This window comes from Trachypithecus francoisi, unplaced genomic scaffold (genome assembly GCF_009764315.1).
Source record: "Trachypithecus francoisi isolate TF-2019V2 unplaced genomic scaffold, Tfra_2.0 Lachesis_group16, whole genome shotgun sequence".
NCBI lineage: Eukaryota > Metazoa > Chordata > Mammalia > Primates > Cercopithecidae > Trachypithecus > Trachypithecus francoisi.
This window is the reverse complement of record NW_022681461.1, coordinates 47,226,307-47,246,756: the sequence shown is the minus strand read 5'-3', so window position 1 is coordinate 47,246,756 and position 20,450 is coordinate 47,226,307. Positions and strand designations below refer to the sequence as shown.

At 38.5% G+C, this 20,450-nt stretch overlaps 1 protein-coding gene across 3 annotated transcripts in view; it reads right to left on the bottom strand.

Annotated features, from left to right (window-relative positions):
* The window catches only part of CNTLN (centlein), a 421,157-nt gene that overhangs the window by 292,803 nt on the left and 107,904 nt on the right, over positions 1–20,450 (bottom strand). For all 3 annotated transcript variants that reach the window (XM_033237412.1, XM_033237414.1, XM_033237413.1), the window contains exons 4-5: positions 18,991–19,125; positions 18,201–18,380 (exon numbers count right to left, since the gene is read on the bottom strand). In XM_033237412.1, coding sequence (XP_033093303.1) covers positions 18,201–18,380; positions 18,991–19,125 — 315 coding nt within the window. The remainder of the gene's footprint in view (positions 1–18,200; positions 18,381–18,990; positions 19,126–20,450) is intronic.

The window sequence follows — 20,450 nt, the reverse complement described above, 5'->3', positions numbered from 1 at the left end:
GATCCTGTCCCCCCCCCAAAAAAAAAGAAAGAAAAAGAAAGAAAGAAAGAACAGAGAAACCACATGATCATTTCAATAGATGCAAAAAAAGTAAAAGTATTTGGCAAAATCCAATATTCCCTTTATAACGAAAACCACCTGATGGGAGGAGGTGGAGCAAGATGGCTAAATAGAAGCCTCAAGCAATCATTCTCCATGCACAAACACCATATTGAACAACTATCCACATACAAAAAAAGCACCTTCTTAAGAACCAAAACTCAGGTTAGCAATCACAGTATCTCGTTTTAACATATTACAGAAAGAGGCACTGAAGAAGGAAGGACAGACAGTCTCGAGTAACCCACATAACCCTTTCCCTATCCCCCAGCAGTAGCTACATGATGCAGAGACAGAAATTGTGTTCTTGGGAGAGGCAGAGCACAGGGACTGAGGAACTTTGCACTGCAACTCAGTTCTACTCTGTCATAGTAGAAAGGAACATGGGGCAGAACTCAGCTGGCACCATAGAGGGAACATGTAGACCAGCCCTAGCCAGAAGCATATCTCCCAACCCAGCAGTTAGAACCTGAGTTCAGGCAAGCCCTGTCACAATGAGCTAATATGATCTGAGGTCCTAAACAAACTTGAAAGGCAGTCTAGGTCACAAGTATTGCAACCAGGCAGTCTTGGTGGAGTGCTAGACTCAGAGTCAGTGGAGGTGAAGTGCATGTGACCTAGTAAAATACTACCCAGCACAGCACAGGGAATACTTACATCACCCCTCATCTAAGCGAAGGCAGTGTGGCTCACAGCTCCAGGACAGACTCGTACCTTCTGCTAGAGAAGAGGAGAGAATTAAGAGGACTTCATCTTGCAACTTGGACTTCATCTTGTAACTTAAACACTGGCTGAGCCAAACTACAATAAGGCACCAGGGAGTGCCCTGAAGCACCCATTCCTGGACCTAGCTCCTGAACAACATTTCTAACCATGCCCTGGACCAGAAAAAAAACAAACTCCTCTGAGGGAAAGGCCCAGTCCCAGCAGGATTCATAGCCTGGTGACTAAAGAGCCCTTAGGTGATAGACATGTGGAGAGACTTCGCAGCTTGAAGAAAGGAGAGAGAAGAGTGGGAAGGACTTTGTATTGAGGCTTGGTTACCAGCTCAACCGTAATGGAATAGAGGACCAGGTAAATTCCTACTTTTCCCGACTCCAGTCCCTGACTCCCGGATGGCCTATCTGCACATGGCCAGGGCAAACTTGCTGTACTGAAGGGAAGGACACGGGTCTGGCTGCATTAACAAATTGCTGATTGTGGAGTCCTTAGTCCTTGAGTAAACACATGCAATAACCACATAGTGGTATCCATGGGCCTTGAGTGAGAACCAGTGCTGCACTAGCTTCAAATATGACCCAGCTCGTTTCCAATGTTGGTGGTCACAGGAGTGCTTGTGTAACCCATCCACTAAATCCAGGCAGCTTATCATAGAGAAAGATTCCATTTGTTTCGGGGAAAGTAAGGGAAGAGAACAATAGTCTCTGCCCAGTAATCCAGGAAATTCTCCCGGATATCACACAAGACCACCAAGGCAGTATTTCTAATTCTACACGAGGCACAGTGTTACTGGGCTTATAGTGCCCTCTAATGCAGATAAGGCTCCAATGACCAAAGACATAGATCACAACATCCAAGTCCCTTCAAATACCAGGAAAGCCTTCCCGAGAAAGATGAGTACAAACAATCACAGACTATAAAGAATGCAAAAGATACCTAAGTCTTCAATGTCCAGATACCAGTGAATATCCACAAGCATCAAATCATCCAAGAAAACATGACCTCCGCAAATGAACTAAATGAATAACCAAGGGCAAATTGTGGAGAGATACAGATATGTGATCTTTCAGACAGATAATTGAAAATAGCTGCTTTGAGGAAGTGCAGTCAAGATTAACACAGATAAGGAATTCAGAATCCTACAGATATATTTTTAAAATAAATTGAAGTTATTAAAAAGAATAAAGCAGAAATTCTGGAACTGAAAAATGTAACTGACATATTAAAGAATGCATCAGCCTCTTGAAAGCAGAACTGATCAAGCAGAAGACCTAGTTAGATTGAAGACAGGTTGTTTGAAAAAACACAGTCAGAGGAGACAAAATAAAAATGAGTAAAAAGAATGAAGCACACACACAAGATTGAGAAAATAAAGTGAAAAGGGCAAATCTAAGAATTACTTGCCTTAAAGAGAGGTAGAGAAAGGTCAGGCTAGAAAATTTATTCAAAGGGATAATATCAGAGAACATACCAAACCTAGGGAAGGATATCAGTATCCAAGAACAAAAAGGTTATAGACCATGAAGTAGATGTAACCCAAAGAAAACTACCTCAAGGCATTTAATAATCAAAATCCCAAAGGCCAAGGATAAAGAAAGGATACTAAAAGCAGAAAAACACACACACATACACACACACAAATAACATACAATGGACCTCTAATACATCTGGCAGCAGATTGCAAAGTGGAAACTCTACAGGCCGGTAGAGAGTGCCATGACATATTTAAAGTGCTGAAGGAAAAAAAAAGAAACTTTTAACATAGAGTAGTATATCCATCAAAAATATCCTTCAAACAAAGACTTTCCCAGACAAACAAAAGCTGAGGGATTTCATCAACACCAAGTCTGTCCTACAAGGAATGCTAAAAAAATTCTTCAATTTGAAAGAAAATAAAAAATGACATTAATAAGCAATAAGAAGGCATACAAAGGAACAAAGCTCACTGTCAAGAGCAAGTATACAGACAAATACAGAGTATTATAAAAGTGTAATTGTAGTGTAAACTACTCATATCTTGAGTAAAAACAACAAAAGGTAAATCTATCAAAAATAATAACTGACAACTTTCAAGACTTACTACAGTAGAATAAGATATAAATAAAAAGCACAAAACGTTACAAAACAGGAGGAAGATTAGAGTTTATATTAGTTTTCTCATTGTTTGTTAATGTGTATATGCAATCAGTGTTAAGATGTAATCAGTTTAAAATAATGGGTGATAAAACAGTATATGCAAGCCTCATGGTAACCTCAAATCAAGACATATACAATGGATACATAAAAAATAAAGAAGAAATTAAATCATACCACCAGAGAAAATCACCTTTACTAAAAGAAAAACAGAAGGAAGAAAAAAATGGAAGACCATAAAACAACCAAAAAATTAAAAAACAAAAAATAACAAATGGCAGGAGTTAAGTCCTTACTTATCAATAATAATGCTACAGGTAAATGAATAATGCCGAAAGCAAATGGAACAAACTCTCCCCATATATATATTTTTTCAAAAAGCAAGACTCAATCATCTGTTGCGCACAAGAAACTTCAGGGGACCAGGCATGGTGATGCACACCTGTAACCCCAGCACTTTGGAAGGCAGAGGCAGGAGAGTCACTTGAGCCCAGGAGTTTGAGATCAGTCTGGGCAACATAGCAAGACCTCACTCTACAAAAAATTAAAAAACAAAAAATTAGCGAGATCTGGTGGTATATGCCTATAGTCTCAGCTACTCAAGAGGCTGAGGTGGGAGGATTGCTTGAGCCTAGGAGGTGGAGGCTGAAGTGAGCCATGATCATGCCACTGTACTCCAGTCTGGGTAACAGAGTGAGACCATGTGTTAAAAAAAAAAAAAAAGAGGCCGGGCGCGGTGGCTCAAGCCTGTAATCCCAGCACTTTGGGAGGCCGAGACAGCCGGATCACGAGGTCAGGAGATCGAGACCATCCTGGCTAACACGGTGAAACCCCGTCTCTACTAAAAAAAAAAAAAACTAGCCGGGCGAGGTGGCGGGCGCCTGTAGTCCCAGCTACTCGGGAGGCTGAGGCAGGAGAATGGCGTAAACCCGGGAGGCGGAGCTTGCAGTGAGCTGAGATCAGGCCACTGCACTCCAGCCTGGGTGACAGAGCGAGGCTCCGTCTCAACAAAAAAAAAAAAAAGAAAGAAAGAAAGAAAGAAAGAAAGAAAGAAAGAAAGAAAGAAAGAAAGAAAACTTAACCTAAAAATACATACAGATCAAAAATAAAAGGGTGAAAAAAATATTCCATGCAAATGAAAACCAAAATAGAGTAGGAGTAGCTATACCTCCATCACACAAAATAGATTTCAAGACAACAACTATAAAAAGAAATAAAGAAGATCATTATATAATGCTAAAGAGGTCAATTCAGCAAAAGACTATAACAAATGTAAATATATATACATGCACCCAACACTGGAGCATCAAGATATATAAAGAAAATATTATTATAGCTAAAGAGAGATAGGCCCCAATACAATAACAGCTGGAGGCTTCAACACCCCACCTTCAGCATTGGATAGGTAATCCAGACCAAAAATCAATAAAGAAACAACACTCACCTGCACTACAGACCAAATGTACCTAATAGATATTTACACCACATTTCATCTAATGGCTGCAGAATACACATTCTTCTCCTCAGCATGTAGCTCATTCTCAAGGATAGGCCATATGTTCACCACAAAACAAGTGTAAACATTTCAAAAAACTAAAATTATATCAAGCATCTTCTCTGAGCACAGTGGAATAAAACTAGAAATAAGTAACAAGAAAAATTTTGGAAATGACACATCACATGGAAATTAAACAATATGCTCCTGAATGACCAGTAGGTCAATGAAGAAAGTAAGAAGAAAACTGAAAAATTCCCAGAAGCAAATGATAATGGAAACACACTATACCAAAACCTATGGGCTACAGTGAAAGTAGTACTAAAAGCAAATTTTATGCTATAAACATCTACATCAAAAAAGCACCTAACAAATAAACAACCTAACAATGCATCCTAAAGAACTAGAAAAGCAAAAACAAACAAAATGCAAAATTATTAGAAGAAAAGAAAGAATAAAGATCAGAGCAGAAATCAATGAAATTGAAACAAACAATACAAAAGAACAATGAAAAGAAAGTTGGTGTTTTGAAAGATAAACTAAGTGGACAAAACATTAGCCAGATTAACTCAGGAGAAAAGAAACCCAAATAAATAAAATCAGAGATGAGAAAGTAGACATTACAACAGATACTGCAGAAATTCAAAGGATTATTAATGGCTACTATGAGCAACTATATGCTAATAAACTCAAAAATCTAGAATAGACAAATTGATAGACACATACAACCTACTAAGACAGAACCATGAATAAATCCAAAACCTGAACAGATCAATAACAAGTAATGAGATTGAAGCCTTAAATAAAAAGTCTACCAGAAAAGATGTCTCCCAGCTTCACTGTTGAATTCTACCAAACATTTAAATAAGAAGTAACCCCAATCCTGCTCAAACTATTCTGAAGAATAGAGAAAGGAATACTTTCAAACTCATTCTACAAGGTCAGTATTACCCTGATACCAAAGTCAGACAAAGACATATCAAAAAAAGGAAACTACAGGCCAATATTCCTGATGAACATTGATACCAAAAATCCTCAATAAAATATTAGCACCAAATCAAAAAGATCATTCATCATGACCAAGTAGAATTTATCCTAGGGATGCAAGGATGGTTTAACATATGCAAATCAATCATTAGGATACATCATCAGATACATCATATCAACAGAATGAAAAACAAAACCTGGCCAGGTGTGGTGGCTCACGCCTGTAATCTCAGCACTTTGGGAGGCTGAAGCAGGCAGATCATCTGAGCTCAGGAGTTCAAGACCAGCCTGGCTAACATGGCAAAACCCTGTCTCTACTAAAAATACAAACATTAGCCAGGCATGGTGGTGCATGCCTGTAATCCCAGCTACTCAGGAGGCTGAGGCAGGAGAATCACTTGAACCCAGGAGGCAGAAGTTGCAGTAAGTCAAGATTGTACCACTGTACTCCAGCCTGGGTAACACAGCGAGACTCCATCTCGAAGACAAAAGCCAAAACAAAACACATGATCATTTCAAGTGATGGTGAAAAAGCATTTGATAAAATTCAACATTGTGTCATGATAAAAACTCTCAAAAAAACTGGATATAGAAGGAACATACCTCAAAACAATAAAAGCCATAAATGATAGCCTGGAAGCTAGCTAGTATCATACTGAATGTGGAAAAGCTGAAAGCTTGATGCTAAAATCTGAAACATGACAAGGATACCCACTTTAACCACTGTTATTCAGCACAGTACTGGAAGCCCTAGAGCAACCAGACAAGACAAAGACAGGGCATCCAAGTTGGAAAGGAAATAGTCAAATCATCCTTGTTTGCCGATGATATAATCTCATATTTGGAAAAACCTGAAGACTCCACCAAAAACCTATTAGAATGAATAAACAAATTCAGTAAAGTTGCAGGATACAAAATTAACAGACAAAAAGCAGCAGCATTGCTATAGGCCAACAGCAAACAATCTGAAAAAAAAATTAAGAAAGTAATCCTACTTATGATAGCTACAAATAAAATTATATACCTAGGAATTAACCAAAGTAGTTAAAGATCTCTACAGTGAAAACTATAAAACATTGATGAGAGAAACTAAAGAGGACACCAAAAAAAAAAAAAAAAAAAAAGGAAAGAAATACCTTGCTCATGGATTGGAGAATCAATATTGTTAAAATGTCCATAATGCCCAAAGCCATCTACAGATTCTATGCAATCCCCATCAAAATACTAACGACATTCTTTTCAGATTTTTTTTAATCTGAAAATTATATGGAATAACAAAAGACCAAGAGTAGCCAAAGCTATCCTGAGCAAAAAGAACAAAACTGGAGGAATCACATTACCTGACTTCAAATTAGATTACAAAGCTATAATAACCAAAATGACATGGTACTGTCATAAAAACAGACACACAGACCAATGGAGCAGAAGAGAGAACTCAGAAATATAGTGATACATCTAGAGCGAACTCACTGTTAACAAAAGTGCCATGAAAATACATTTGGGAAGACAGTCTCTTCAGTTAATGGTGCTGGGAAAACTGGATATACATATGCAGAAGAATGAAACTAGACCCCTATCTGTTGCCATACACAAAATTCAAATCACAATGGATTAAAGACTTAGGTCAGACCTCAAACTGTGAAGCTACTAAAAGAAAACATTGCAGGAACTCTACAGGACACTGGACTGCACAAAGATTTCTTGAGTAATACCCCACAGGGACAGGAAACCAAAGCAAAAATGTACACATGGGATCACATCAAATTAAAAAGCTTCTGCAGAGGGCGGAGCAAGATGGCCGAATAGGAGCAGCTCCAGTCTCCAACTCCCAGCGCGAGCGACACAGAAGACCGGTGATTTCTGCGTTTTCAACTGAGGTACTGGGGTCATCTCGCTAGGGAGTGCCGGACAATCGGTGCTGGTCAGCTGCTGCAGCCTGACCAGCGTGAGCTGAAGCAGGGCGAGGCATCGCCTCACCTGGAAGCGCAAGGGGGAAAGGAATCCTTTTTCCTAGCCAGGGGAACTGAGACACACAACACCTGGAAAATCGGGTAACTCCCACCCCAATACTGCGCTTTAAGGAAACAGGCACACCAGGAGAATATATCCCACACCTGGCCGGGAGGGTCCCACGCCCAGGGAGCCTCCCTCACTGCTAACACAGCCGTCTGCGGCGATCTATCCGCAAGGCAGCAGCGAGGCTGGGGGAGGGGCGCCCGCCATTGCTGAGGCTTAAGTAGGTAAACAAAGCCGCTGGGAAGCTCGAACTGGGTGGAGCTCACAGCAGCTCAAGGAAGCCTGCCTGTCTCTGTAGACTCTACCTCTGCGGACAGCGCACAGCTGCAGTCCATTAGAGGAAAGAGCGGGGGCGGTGCAGACGCCAACGACTCTGTCTGACAGCTTTGGGGAGAGCCCTGGATCTCCTAACGCGGAGGTTGAGATCCGAGAACGGACAGACTGCCTGCTCAGCTGGGTCCCTGACCCCTGAGTAGCCTAGCTGGGAGACATCCCCCACTAGGGCCAGTCTGACACCCCACACCTCACAGGGTGGCGTCACCCCTGAGAGGAAACTTCCAAAGAAAGAATCAGACAGGTACACTCGCTGTTCAGCAATATTCTATCTTCGGCAACCTCTGCTGCTGATACCCAGGCAAACAGGGTCTGGAGTGGACCTCAAGCAATCCCCAACAGACCAACAGACAGTCCTTCTGACTGTCAGACGGAAAACTATCAAACAGGAAGGACACCTATACCAAAACCCCATCCGTACGTCACCATCATCAAAGTCCAGAGACAGATAAAACCACAAAGATGGGGAAGAAGCAGGGCAGAAAAGCTGGAAATTCAAAAAATAAGAGCGCATCTCCCCCTGCAAAGGAGCGCAGCCCATCGCCAGCAACGGATCAAAGCTGGTCAGAGAATGACTTTGACGAGATGAGAGAAGAAGGCTTCAGTCCATCAAACCTCTCAGAGCTAAAGGAGGAATTACGTACCCAGCGCAAAGAAACTAAAAATCTTGAAAAAAAAGTGGAAGAATTGACAGCTAGATTAATTAATGCAGAGAAGATCATAAACGAAATGACAGAGATGAAAACCATGACACGAGAAATACGTGACAAATGCACAAGCTTCAGTAACCGACTCGATCAACTGGAAGAAAGAGTATCAGCGATTGAGGATCAAATGAATGAAATGAAGCGAGAAGAGAAACCAAAAGAAAAAAGAAGAAAAAGAAATGAACAAAGCCTGCAAGAAGTATGGGATTATGTAAAAAGACCAAATCTACGTCTGATTGGGGTGCCTGAAAGTGAGGGGGAAAATGGAACCAAGTTGGAAAACACTCTTCAGGATATCATCCAGGAGAACTTCCCCAACCTAGTAGGGCAGGCCAACATTCAAATTCAGGAAATACAGAGAACGCCACAAAGATACTCCTCCAGAAGAGCAACTCCAAGACACATAATTGCCAGATTCACCAAAGTTGAAATGAAGGAAAAAATCTTAAGGGCAGCCAGAGAGAAAGGTCGGGTTACCCACAAAGGGAAGCCCATCAGAATAACAGCAGACCTCTCGGCAGAAACTCTACAAGCCAGAAGAGAGTGGGGGCCAATATTCAACGTTCTTAAAGAAAAGAATTTTCAACCCAGAATTTCATATCCAGCCAAACTAAGCTTCATCAGTGAAGGAGAAATAAAATCCTTTACAGATAAGCAAATGCTTAGAGATTTTGTCACCACCAGGCCTGCCTTACAAGAGACCCGAAGGAAGCCCTAAACATGGAAAGGAACAACCGGTACCAGCCATTGCAAAAACATGCCAAAATGTAAAGACCATCGAGGCTAGGAAGAAACTGCATCAACTAACGAGCAAAATAACCAGTTAATATCATAATGACAGGATCAAGTTCACACATAACAATATTAACCTTAAATGTCAATGGACTAAATGCTCCAATTAAAAGACACAGAATGGCAAACTGGATCAAGAGTCAAGACCCATCAGTCTGCTGTATTCAGGAGACCCATCTCACATGCAGAGACATACATAGGCTCAAAATAAAGGGATGGAGGAAGATCTACCAAGCAAATGGAGGACAAAAAAAAGCAGGGGTTGCAATCCTAGTCTCTGATAAAACAGACTTTAAACCATCAAAGATCAAAAGAGACAAAGAAGGCCATTACATCATGGTAAAGGGATCAATTCAACAGGAAGAGCTAACTCTCCTAAATATATATGCACCCAATACAGGAGCACCCAGATTCATAAAGCAAGTCCTTAGAGACCTACAAAGAGACTTAGACTCCCATACAATAATAATGGGAGACTTCAACACTCCACTGTCAACATTAGACAGATCAACGAGACAGAAAGTTAACAAGGATATCCAGGAATTGAACTCATCTCTGCACCAAGCGGACCTAATAGACATCTATAGAACTCTCCACCCCAAATCAACAGAATATACATTCTTCTCAGCACCACATCGCACTTATTCAAAATTGACCACATAATTGGAAGTAAAGCACTCCTCAGCAAATGTACAAGAACAGAAATTATAACAAACTGTCTCTCAGACCACAGTGCAATCAAACTAGAACTCAGGACTAAGAAACTCAATCAAAACCGCTCAACTACATGGAAACTGAACAACCTGCTCCTGAATGACTACTGGGTACATAACGAAATGAAAGCAGAAATAAAGATGTTCTTTGAAACCAATGAGAACAAAGATACAACATACCAGAATCTCTGGGACACATTTAAAGCAGTGTGGAGAGGGAAATTTATAGCACTAAATGCCCACAAGAGAAAGCAGGAGAGATCTAAAATTGACACTCTAACATCACAATTAAAAGAACTAGAGAGGCAAGAGCAAACACATTCAAAAGCTAGCAGAAGGCAAGAAATAACTAAGATCAGAGCAGAACTGAAGGAGATAGAGACACAAAAAACCCTCCAAAAAATCAATGAATCCAGGAGTTGGTTTTTTGAAAAGATCAACAAAATTGACAGACCGCTAGCTAGACTAATAAGAAGAAGAAAAGAGAGAGGAATCAAATAGACGCAATAAAAAATGATAAAGGGGATATCACCACCGACCCCACAGAAATACAAACAACCATCAGAGAATACTATAAATGCCTCTACGCAAATCAACTAGAAAATCTAGAAGAAATGGATAATTTCCTGGACACTTACACTCTCCCAAGACTAAACCAGGAAGAAGTTGAATCCCTGAATAGACCAATAGCAAGCTCTGAAATTGAGGCAACAATTAATAGCCTACCCACAAAAAAAGTCCAGGACCAGATGGATTCACAGCTGAATTCTACCAGAGGTACAAGGAGGAGCTGGTACCATTCCTTCTGAAACTATTCCAATCAATAGAAAAAGAGGGAATCCTCCCTAACTCTTTTTATGAGGCCAACATCATCCTGATACCAAAGCCTGGCAGAGACACAACAAAAAGAGAGAATTTTAGACCAATATCCCTGATGAACATCGATGCAAAAATCCTCAATAAAATACTGGCAAACCGGATTCAGCAGCACATCAAAAAGCTTATCCACCATGATCAAGTGGGCTTCATCCCTGGGATGCAAGGCTGGTTCAACATTCGCAAATCAATAAACGTAATCCAGCATATAAACAGAACCAAAGACAAGAACCACATGATTATCTCAATAGATGCAGAAAAGGCTTTTGACAAAATTCAACAGCCCTCTATGCTAAAAACGCTCAATAAATTTGGTATTGATGGAACGTACCTCAAAATAATAAGAGCTACTTATGACAAACCCACAGCCAATATCATACTGAATGGGCAAAAACTGGAAAAATTCCCTTTGAAAACTGGCACAAGACAGGGATGCCCTCTCTCACCACTCCTATTCAACATAGTGTTGGAAGTTCTGGCTAGGGCAATCAGGCAAGAGAAAGAAATCAAGGGTATCCAGTTAGGAAAAGAAGAAGTCAAATTGTCCCTGTTTGCAGATGACATGATTGTATATTTAGAAAACCCCATTGTCTCAGCCCAAAATCTCCTTAAGCTGATAAGCAACTTCAGCAAAGTCTCAGGATACAAAATTAATGTGCAAAAATCACAAGCATTCTTATACACCAGTAACAGACAAGCAGAGAGCCAAATCAGGAATCAACTTCCATTCACAATTGCTTCAAAGAGAATCAAATACCTAGGAATCCAGCTTACAAGGGATGTAAAGGACCTCTTCAAGGAGAACTACAAACCACTGCTCAGTGAAATCAAAGAGGACACAAACAAATGGAAGAACATACCATGCTCATGGATAGGAAGAATCAATATCGTGAAAATGGCCATACTGCCCAAGGTGATTTATAGATTCAATGCCATCCCCATCAAGCTACCAATGACTTTCTTCACAGAATTGGAAAAAACGGCTTTAAAGTTCATATGGAACCAAAAAAGAGCCCGCATTGCCAAGACAATCCTAAGTCAAAAGGACAAAGCTGGAGGCGTCACGCTACCTGACTTCAAACTATACTACAAGGCTACAGTAACCAAAACAGCATGGTACTGGTACCAAAACAGAGATATAGACCAATGGAACAGAACAGAGTCCTCAGAAATAATACCACACATCTACAGCCATCTGATCTTTGACAAACCTGAGAGAAACAAGAAATGGGGAAAGGATTCCCTATTTAATAAATGGTGCTGGGAAAATTGGCTAGCCATAAGTAGAAAGCTGAAACTGGATCCTTTCCTTACCCCTTATACGAAGATTAATTCAAGATGGATTAGAGACTTAAATGTTAGACCTAATACCATAAAAACCCTAGAAGAAAATCTAGGTAGTACCATTCAGGACATAGGCATGGGCAAGGACTTCATGTCTAAAACACCAAAAGCAACGGCAGCAAAAGCCAAAATTGACACATGGGATCTAATTAAACTAAAGAGCTTTTGCACAGCTAAAGAAACTACCATCAGAGTGAACAGGCAACCTACAGAATGGGAAAAAATTTTTGCAACCTACTCATCTGACAAAGGGCTAATATCCAGAATCTACCAAGAACTCAAACAAATATACAAGAAAAAAACAAACAACCCCATCAAAAAGTGGGGAAAGGATATGAACAGACATTTCTCAAAAGAAGACATCCATACAGCCAACAGACACATGAAAAAATGCTCATCATCACTGGCCATCAGAGAAATGCAAATCAAAACCACAATGAGATACCATCTCACACCAGTTAGAATGGCAATCATTAAGAAGTCAGGAAACAACAGGTGTTGGAGAGGATGTGGAGAAATAGGAACACTTTTACACTGTTGGTGGGATTGTAAACTAGTTCAACCATTATGGAAAACAGTATGGCGATTCCTCAAGGATCTAGAACTAGATGTACCATATGACCCAGCCATCCACTACTGGGTATATACCCAAAGGATTATAAATTACTCTACTACAAAGACACATGCACACGTATGTTTATTGCGGCACTATTCACAATAGCAAAGACTTGGAATCAACCCAAATGTCCATCTGTGACAGACTGGATTAAGAAAATGTGGCACATATACACCATGGAATACTATGCAGCCATCAAAGAGGATGAGTTTGCGTCCTTTGTAGGGACATGGATGCAGCTGGAAACCATCATTCTTAGCAAACTATCACAAGAAGAGAAAACCAAACACCGCATGTTCTCACTCATAGGTGGGAACTGAACAATGAGATCACTTGGACTCGGGAAGGGGAACATCACACACTGGGGCCTATCATGGGGAGGGGGGAGGAGGGAGGGATTGCATTGGGGAGTTATACATGATATAAACGTCATGCACATGTACCCTAGAACTTAAAGTATAATAAAAAAAAAATAAAATAAAAAAAATATAAAATAAAAATAAAAAAAAGAAAAAAATGAAAGAGCCTATAGTTGAGAAAAATATCTGAAAAATAAAATAAGAAGTTAGCATTACATAAAAAAAAAAAAAAAAAAGCTTCTGCACAGCAAAGAAAGCAATCAACAAAGTGACAATATCTGCAAACTATCCATCTGACAAGGGATTAATAACCAGAATATATAAGGAACTCAAACAACTCTATGTGAAAAAAAATCCAATTATCTGATTTAAAAAGGGACAAAAGATGTGAATACACATTTCTCAAAAGACAAACAAATGGCAAATAGGTATTTGAAAAGACATAGATATCCACTCTTTCTCTATTTAACACTATACGAGGATTTCCAGCAGGAAAGTATAAAATAAAATGAAATTAAAAGCACTCAGATTAGAAAGGAAGAAGTGAAACTATGTCTACTTGCAGAAGTCGTGATATGACATGTAGAAAATCTTAAGGAATTTACTAAAAAAAAAAAATCAGAATTAGTTATCCTATTCAGAAAGGTTGCAGTATACAAGATCAGTATACAAAACTCAATTGTGTGTCTATACATTATGAATGAATGACCTGACGAGAAAATTAATAACAGTTCCCATTATAATAGCATCAAAAATAATAAAATATTCAAGAATGCATTTACTCAAAGAAGTGCAAATTTATACCCTGAAAGACACAAAACAACTGAAAAAATTGAAAATGACCAAAATAAATGGAAAACATCACATGTTGATGGATCAGAAGATTCTTAATAATATTGAGATTATAATACTCCCCAAACTGATCTACTGATTCAAGGCAATCTCTATTAAACTCTCTGATGGCTTTTTTGGGCAGAAGAAAAAAGATAATTCTTTTTTTTTTTTTTTTTTGAGACGGAGTCTCGCTCTGTCACCCAGGTTGGGGTGCAGTGGCCGGATCTCAGCTCACTGCAAGCTCCGCCTCCCGGGTTTACGTCATTCTCCTGCCTCAGCCTCCCCAGCAGCTGGGACTACAGGCGCCCGCCACCTCACCCAGCTAGTTTTTTTTATTTTTTAGTAGAGACGGGGTTTCCCCGTGTTAGCCAGGATGGTGTCGATCTCCTGACCTCGTGATCCGCCTGTCTCGGCCTCCCAAAGTGCTGGGATTACAGGCTTGAGCCACCGCGCCCAACTGAAAAAAGATAATTCTAAAATTCATATGAAAATATAACAGACGCAGAAGAGCTAATCTAGAAAAAGAAAAAATATAGAGGACACATATACCCCAATTTCAAAACTCGCTACAAATCTGCAAAAATCAAGAGAATGTGGCATAGGTAGGAGGACAGATGTATAGATCAAATAAACAGAACTGAGGTCCAAAAATGAATGCTTATATTTACAGACAACTGATATTCAAAAATAGTATCAAGACAATTCAGTGGGGAAAAAAGAATTTTCTTCAACAAATGGTGCTGAAACAACGAAATAAAACATACCAAAAAAAAGCATGACGTTAGACCTGTATCTCACACCATATTCAAAAGTTAACTCAAAATGTATCAAAGAATTAAATGTAAGAAATAAAACTATAAAACTCCTAGAACAAAACAAAGGTGTCAATCTTCATGACCTTGGATTAGCAATGGTTTCTTAGATATGACATCAAAAGTATGGGCAACACCAAAAAAAGGTAGATAAATAAAACTATCAAAATTAAAAACTGGTATTTTTAAGAACACCATCAAGAGAGTAAAAAGTAACAAAAATTTTAAGAAAAAATGTTTCAATGTATATATCCTGATAAAGAACATGGATCCAGTATGTACACAAAGGATTTGAATAGACATTTCTCCAAAGATAGTAATACATGAAAAGATGCTCACCATCATTTACCATCAGGAAAACGTAAATCAAAACCAAAATGATTTGAGACTAGCCTGGCCAACATGGCAAAACCCCATCTCTACTAAAAATACAAAATTATCTGCATGTGGTGGCACGTGCCTGTAGTCCCAGCTACTCGGGAGGCTCAGGCAGGAGAATAGCTTGTATCCGGGAAGGCAGAGGTTGCAGTGAATCGAGATCACGCCACTGTACTCCAGCCTGGGCGACAGAGCAAGACTCTGTCTCAAACAAATGAACAAACAAAAAACCATAATGAGATATCACTTCACATCCCTGAGGTGGCTATAACAAAAAGGGCAAAAAATTACAAGTGTTGATGAGAAGATGGAAAAATCAAAACCCTCATAGTGTCTGAATGTAAAATGGCACAGCTGCTTTGGGAAATAGTCTGGCAGTTCCTCAAAAGCTTAAAAACAGTTACCATATGACTCAATAATCTCACTCCTAAGTATATAACCAAAAGAAATGAAAATATATGTACATGTAGGAAATAAAAAGTAGTATCTTTTCCTTACCCATGGCAAGGTTCATGGCTGATATCCCGGTAACAAAAGACAAATCACTAAGAGAAAAATATAACATTTATTTAACCAAAGTTTTACATGACACAGTAGATGTAGGAAATGAAGACCCAAAGACCCAGGGAAAACTGTGTGTTTTTATGGACAGTCATGCAAAACTGTGACTGGAGGACAAAGGCATATGATCCTGTGGTAAAATAAACTCATTAGAAAGGAATGTTTGTTCAAATTCTTCTTGGACTCTAGGTACAAGACAGAACCTCTCTGAATGAGGGTGGTAAGATCTACTTTCCAGGAAGGTAGCTATGAGAATTCTTTTACAACCATGCTTCATGGGAGAAAGCTGGGAGAAGATCAGTGAACAATCTTGCTGCTTCCGTGGATACTGAGTAAATGATGTGGACCATCACATCCGAAAATAAATTATAAATAGAATAAAGACTTTAGGGTGGGGAAAACTTCGTCATATAAAACTTTTAAAGCAAAAACATTTGAGAAGAAAATAATAAAATGACTACCAAAATTCACAAACTTTTGAAATTCCAGTTTTCCTTATTCAAGGTTTATAGAACAGAAAGTATTTATAAGATACAAAATATTAGTATGCAAAATAAATAATGAATGCCCAAAAAGCAGTAAAAGACAATAACGCCATAAGAAAAAAATGTTACACAACCACAAGTCACAGCAAATCCCAGAACTGATTATTCAAATAGAATAAATAAGGAAATAAAAATTATCACTAAATAATCATGTAGCTGTGAATTAACACAAGTACTGGTTTACCCTTATCACACTTCCAAACTGTTTAAAGCTTGCGCAGAAGCAGAAACTGATATAAAAATTAAGAAAATAAATCCACCAGAATTCAGTTCTCTCAATGGCTCAGTCAACCCATGATCATGCCCTAATAGACTTAAATATTTCCATAAATAATCTGCAACAGGTTTATACTCCAAGAAAGATGTATTCTTCTCCCCTAACTTAAATATTCTTGCATACATGCATATACACACCCATACATCCATACATATATGATTGTCCCTCAGTATTCCTGGAGGATTGAATGCAGGACTCTCCACAGATACCAAAACCCAAGGATGCTTTAAGTCTCTTATATAAAATGGCATAGTATTTGCAAATACTCTACACATGTTCCCACATACTTTAAATCATCTCTAGATCACTCAAAATACCGAATACAATGTAAACAGCTGTTATATCGTATTTTTACTTGCATTGTTTTTTATTACTGTATTGTTACTTTTAATTGTGGTTTTTTTTCTGAATAGTTTGATCCACTGATGCAGAACCTGCAGATACATATGGTCAACTGCTTATAACTGTTGAATAGCTCTGTGTGTGTGTGTGTGTGTGTGTGTGTGTGTGTGTGTGTTCTTTTTAGGGGTATACATATTGAGAGACCACCAAATTTACTAGCACTAAAATCTGGATCTGGCCTTTTCAACAAAATCTATAGTTAAAAAAAAACATGTAATTTAATAAGAAAAGAAATTAGCAAAAACCTCTAAAGACAAAAAGAATGCCATAAAAAAGTATTATTTTGAAAAATACTCATAAAAAAAGAAACCACTGCCTCACTTGATTAGCCTTTTAAAAAGGGTATAAGATTATAACGATTGATTGTAACTTTTATCTTCTACAAAAATAAAAATTTCCCATAAATAAGGCCCTTTCCTTTAAAGTCAAAGAAAGCACCACCATAGAACCACATATTTGTATTGTTTAACAGTTTAGTATTTTTTATACTTTATATTTTATTTTATTTTATTTTATTTTTTTTTTTTTTTGAGACGGAGTCTTGCTCTGCCACCCAGGCTGGAGTGCAGTGGCCGGATCTCAGCTCACTGCAAGCTCCGCCTCCTGGGTTTACGCCATTCTCCTGCCTCAGCCTCCCGAGTAGCTGGGACTACAGGCGCCCGCCTCGTCGCCCGGCTAGTTTTTTGTATTTTTAAGTAGAGACAGGGTTTCACCGTATTAGCCAGGATGGTCTCGATCTCCTGACCTCGTGATCCGCCCGTCTCGGCCTCCCAAAGTGCTGGGATTACAGGCTTGAGCCACCGCGCCCGGCCATACTTTATATTTTAAAGGATCTAGAAAATAGTCTTAAAAACCATATTGCAATAAATTCTAGCTATCTTTGTAAGCTTAAGCCTTAAGTGAAAAAGTTAAAACCCATGATTCTAAATATGTTATTTGAAAACACATTTTATTTCAAAATGCAATAGCCTTTATTTTTTAATGATTACATTTTAGGATAACCATTTGAAGTCAGTTTCCTGCTTTGCAACATCAATTTTTAAAAAGCTGTGGGTCTTAAGTGAAAGAATATAAATTAATGCTAGTCCCCACTGGAGGATATGAATATATAGCTTGTTATTGAAAGAAAATAACATGCATTAAACTTCCTAGAAAAAGTTAGATCCAAAAGAGGAGTATGGATTCAATTCCTATTGTATACCTTTATTTTTGCATCAGTGCTATATTTTTCTTTTCTCCAGTGTGCTTCCTGCTTCCTCAGTTTCTCCAGGTCATTTAGCAGGTCAGTGCAGCGGGTACTTAATTTATTGTTTTCCTCCTCCAGATTTTTTATAATTAGTCTATTTTGCTCTTCTTTGTTCTGTACACACTCTTTAGTGTCCTGTAGAACAGAACCACAAGGGCAAATAAACAAAACAAAACAAAAACCCAAAAAATGGTGAGAATTAATCAGCAAATACAAACTGTGCAGTTTTACCCTCACAGAAGCTTCTCCTTTATTTGATAGCCAAGGTCACCTGTGTACTTTTATTGGCCTCTTTTCATGCAGGTGGATGGGTCATATTTTTTCACTGGATGACAGCTTTGATGAGTACACATTTGCAAAGGGCCCATTAATTGATCAAGCTGCCTTTGATGCTGTCCCCAGCTATTTTTGAGACCCATACAGATATATCCTCCCAGACCTGGGTTTTATCAATTAATAATGCCAATCCCATCAGAATCTAATTACAAGAAGCCACATATTCACACTCCTACTTTCTTAGCTCCATTTCCATCATTAACTATTTATCTAAAAGTTATCAAGCTTGGAGTTCTAGCTTTAAAGCATCCTTATCAGAGTTGTTGCATGTGAGAAAACTGTATGGTACAGGAGGGCCTAAGGCAATTTTTCCTCCAAACCTGTCACTTTCTGTGCCACAAAGGCTAACAAAGCTTAAAGCAGAACTTCAAAGCAACAGTCCCACAAAACTATGTACAAGTCAACACACCTTAATTTCTTGACTTTTATCTTTAAATTTCTTCTCCAACTCACTGAATTCTTTCCTTAAGAAAGCATTTTCTTCATCTACTGCAATTTTCCGTTTTACAAGGTCATTTATTTCCTGTTTCAGTACTGATTCTCTCTGTGGAAAAAATTTAAATTACTGGTGAGCTTTTATTTCTAAGAAAAATATTTTATTTTAAAGGTTTTACATTTTGATTTGCAATGTTATGATTAATTAGCTTTCGTAATAATGTCTGTCACCACAATTCTCATCTCCTGAAACATGTCCATGAATTTTTAACTAAAATGTGCAAGTACAAGGCCTATTTATGTTGAAGAACACATAAAACTGGACACTAAATATTAAACCACACTCAGAAAGCAAACTCTCAGAATTTAGGTGTGTAACAGGAGAAAAACAAGATTTTACAAACCATTCTAATTAAAGAAAATATATTTATAGCTAACGTAATTCCTTATTCTTTTATTTGAATGTCATTTAGAAGGAACTTTTCTGAAAAACTATTGATTTTGTAAAAGCATAAATCACTTTAAAAATTTTTAAATGGCAAGTTTGTTTTAGTACTAATAATATCTTGCTCTGTAGACAGAATATTTAGAACATTAAGGCTGTCATAATTTTTAACCAAACATTCTTCTCACCTGTGAGATACCTAAATTACACCTACGAGGTGGATGTACCCATGACTCAATTCTTAGCTTCGCTCGTTTCTCTGGACATCTTTTCTCTCAGAAAACGTAGCGCCTCTCTTGGCTGCTAATCTTACCTCTGTCTGAAAGACTATCTAATCTATATTCCAGCCCTCACCTTTCCAATCACCAATCTCATATTTCCAGCTATACAAGACCCCTCCCTTTGGATTGTCTACTACCTCAAACTAACTTGCTAAAAATGGAATCCATATCCTGATACTCTTTCCTAAACTTCTTCAACTTTTATCAATCCATCCATTCTTTCAACTAATATTTATTAAACACATACTATCTAGCCTGACACAATTACTGGAAGCCTCCAAGTAAGACTCAATAACACCTTCTGTCTATCAACCAAGAAAGAGACACAACAAGATAGAAACACTTTTTTTTAAGTAATACGCTCAGTTGACCTTTATTCCATTTCTGATCTATCACTGATGCTGATTCCTTTATACTCTCATATTTCCTCCTTATCAAATTGTTTCCAAAGGACTTGGGAATAAACTGAAAATGAGAGGAAGTTCCAGGATTATGATGAAAAGTGGATTTTTAGAAATAAAGTGAAAATATATCCAATATTCTATTTTCTTTATTTAATTTTTTGAGAGAGAGGGTCTCGCTCTGTCCTGTCACCCACTCTGGAGTGTGGTGGCACAATCATGGCTCACTGCAGCCTCAAACTCCTGGACTCAAGGGATCCTCCCACCTCAGCTTCCCAAGTAGCTAGGACCATAGGTATGTGCCACC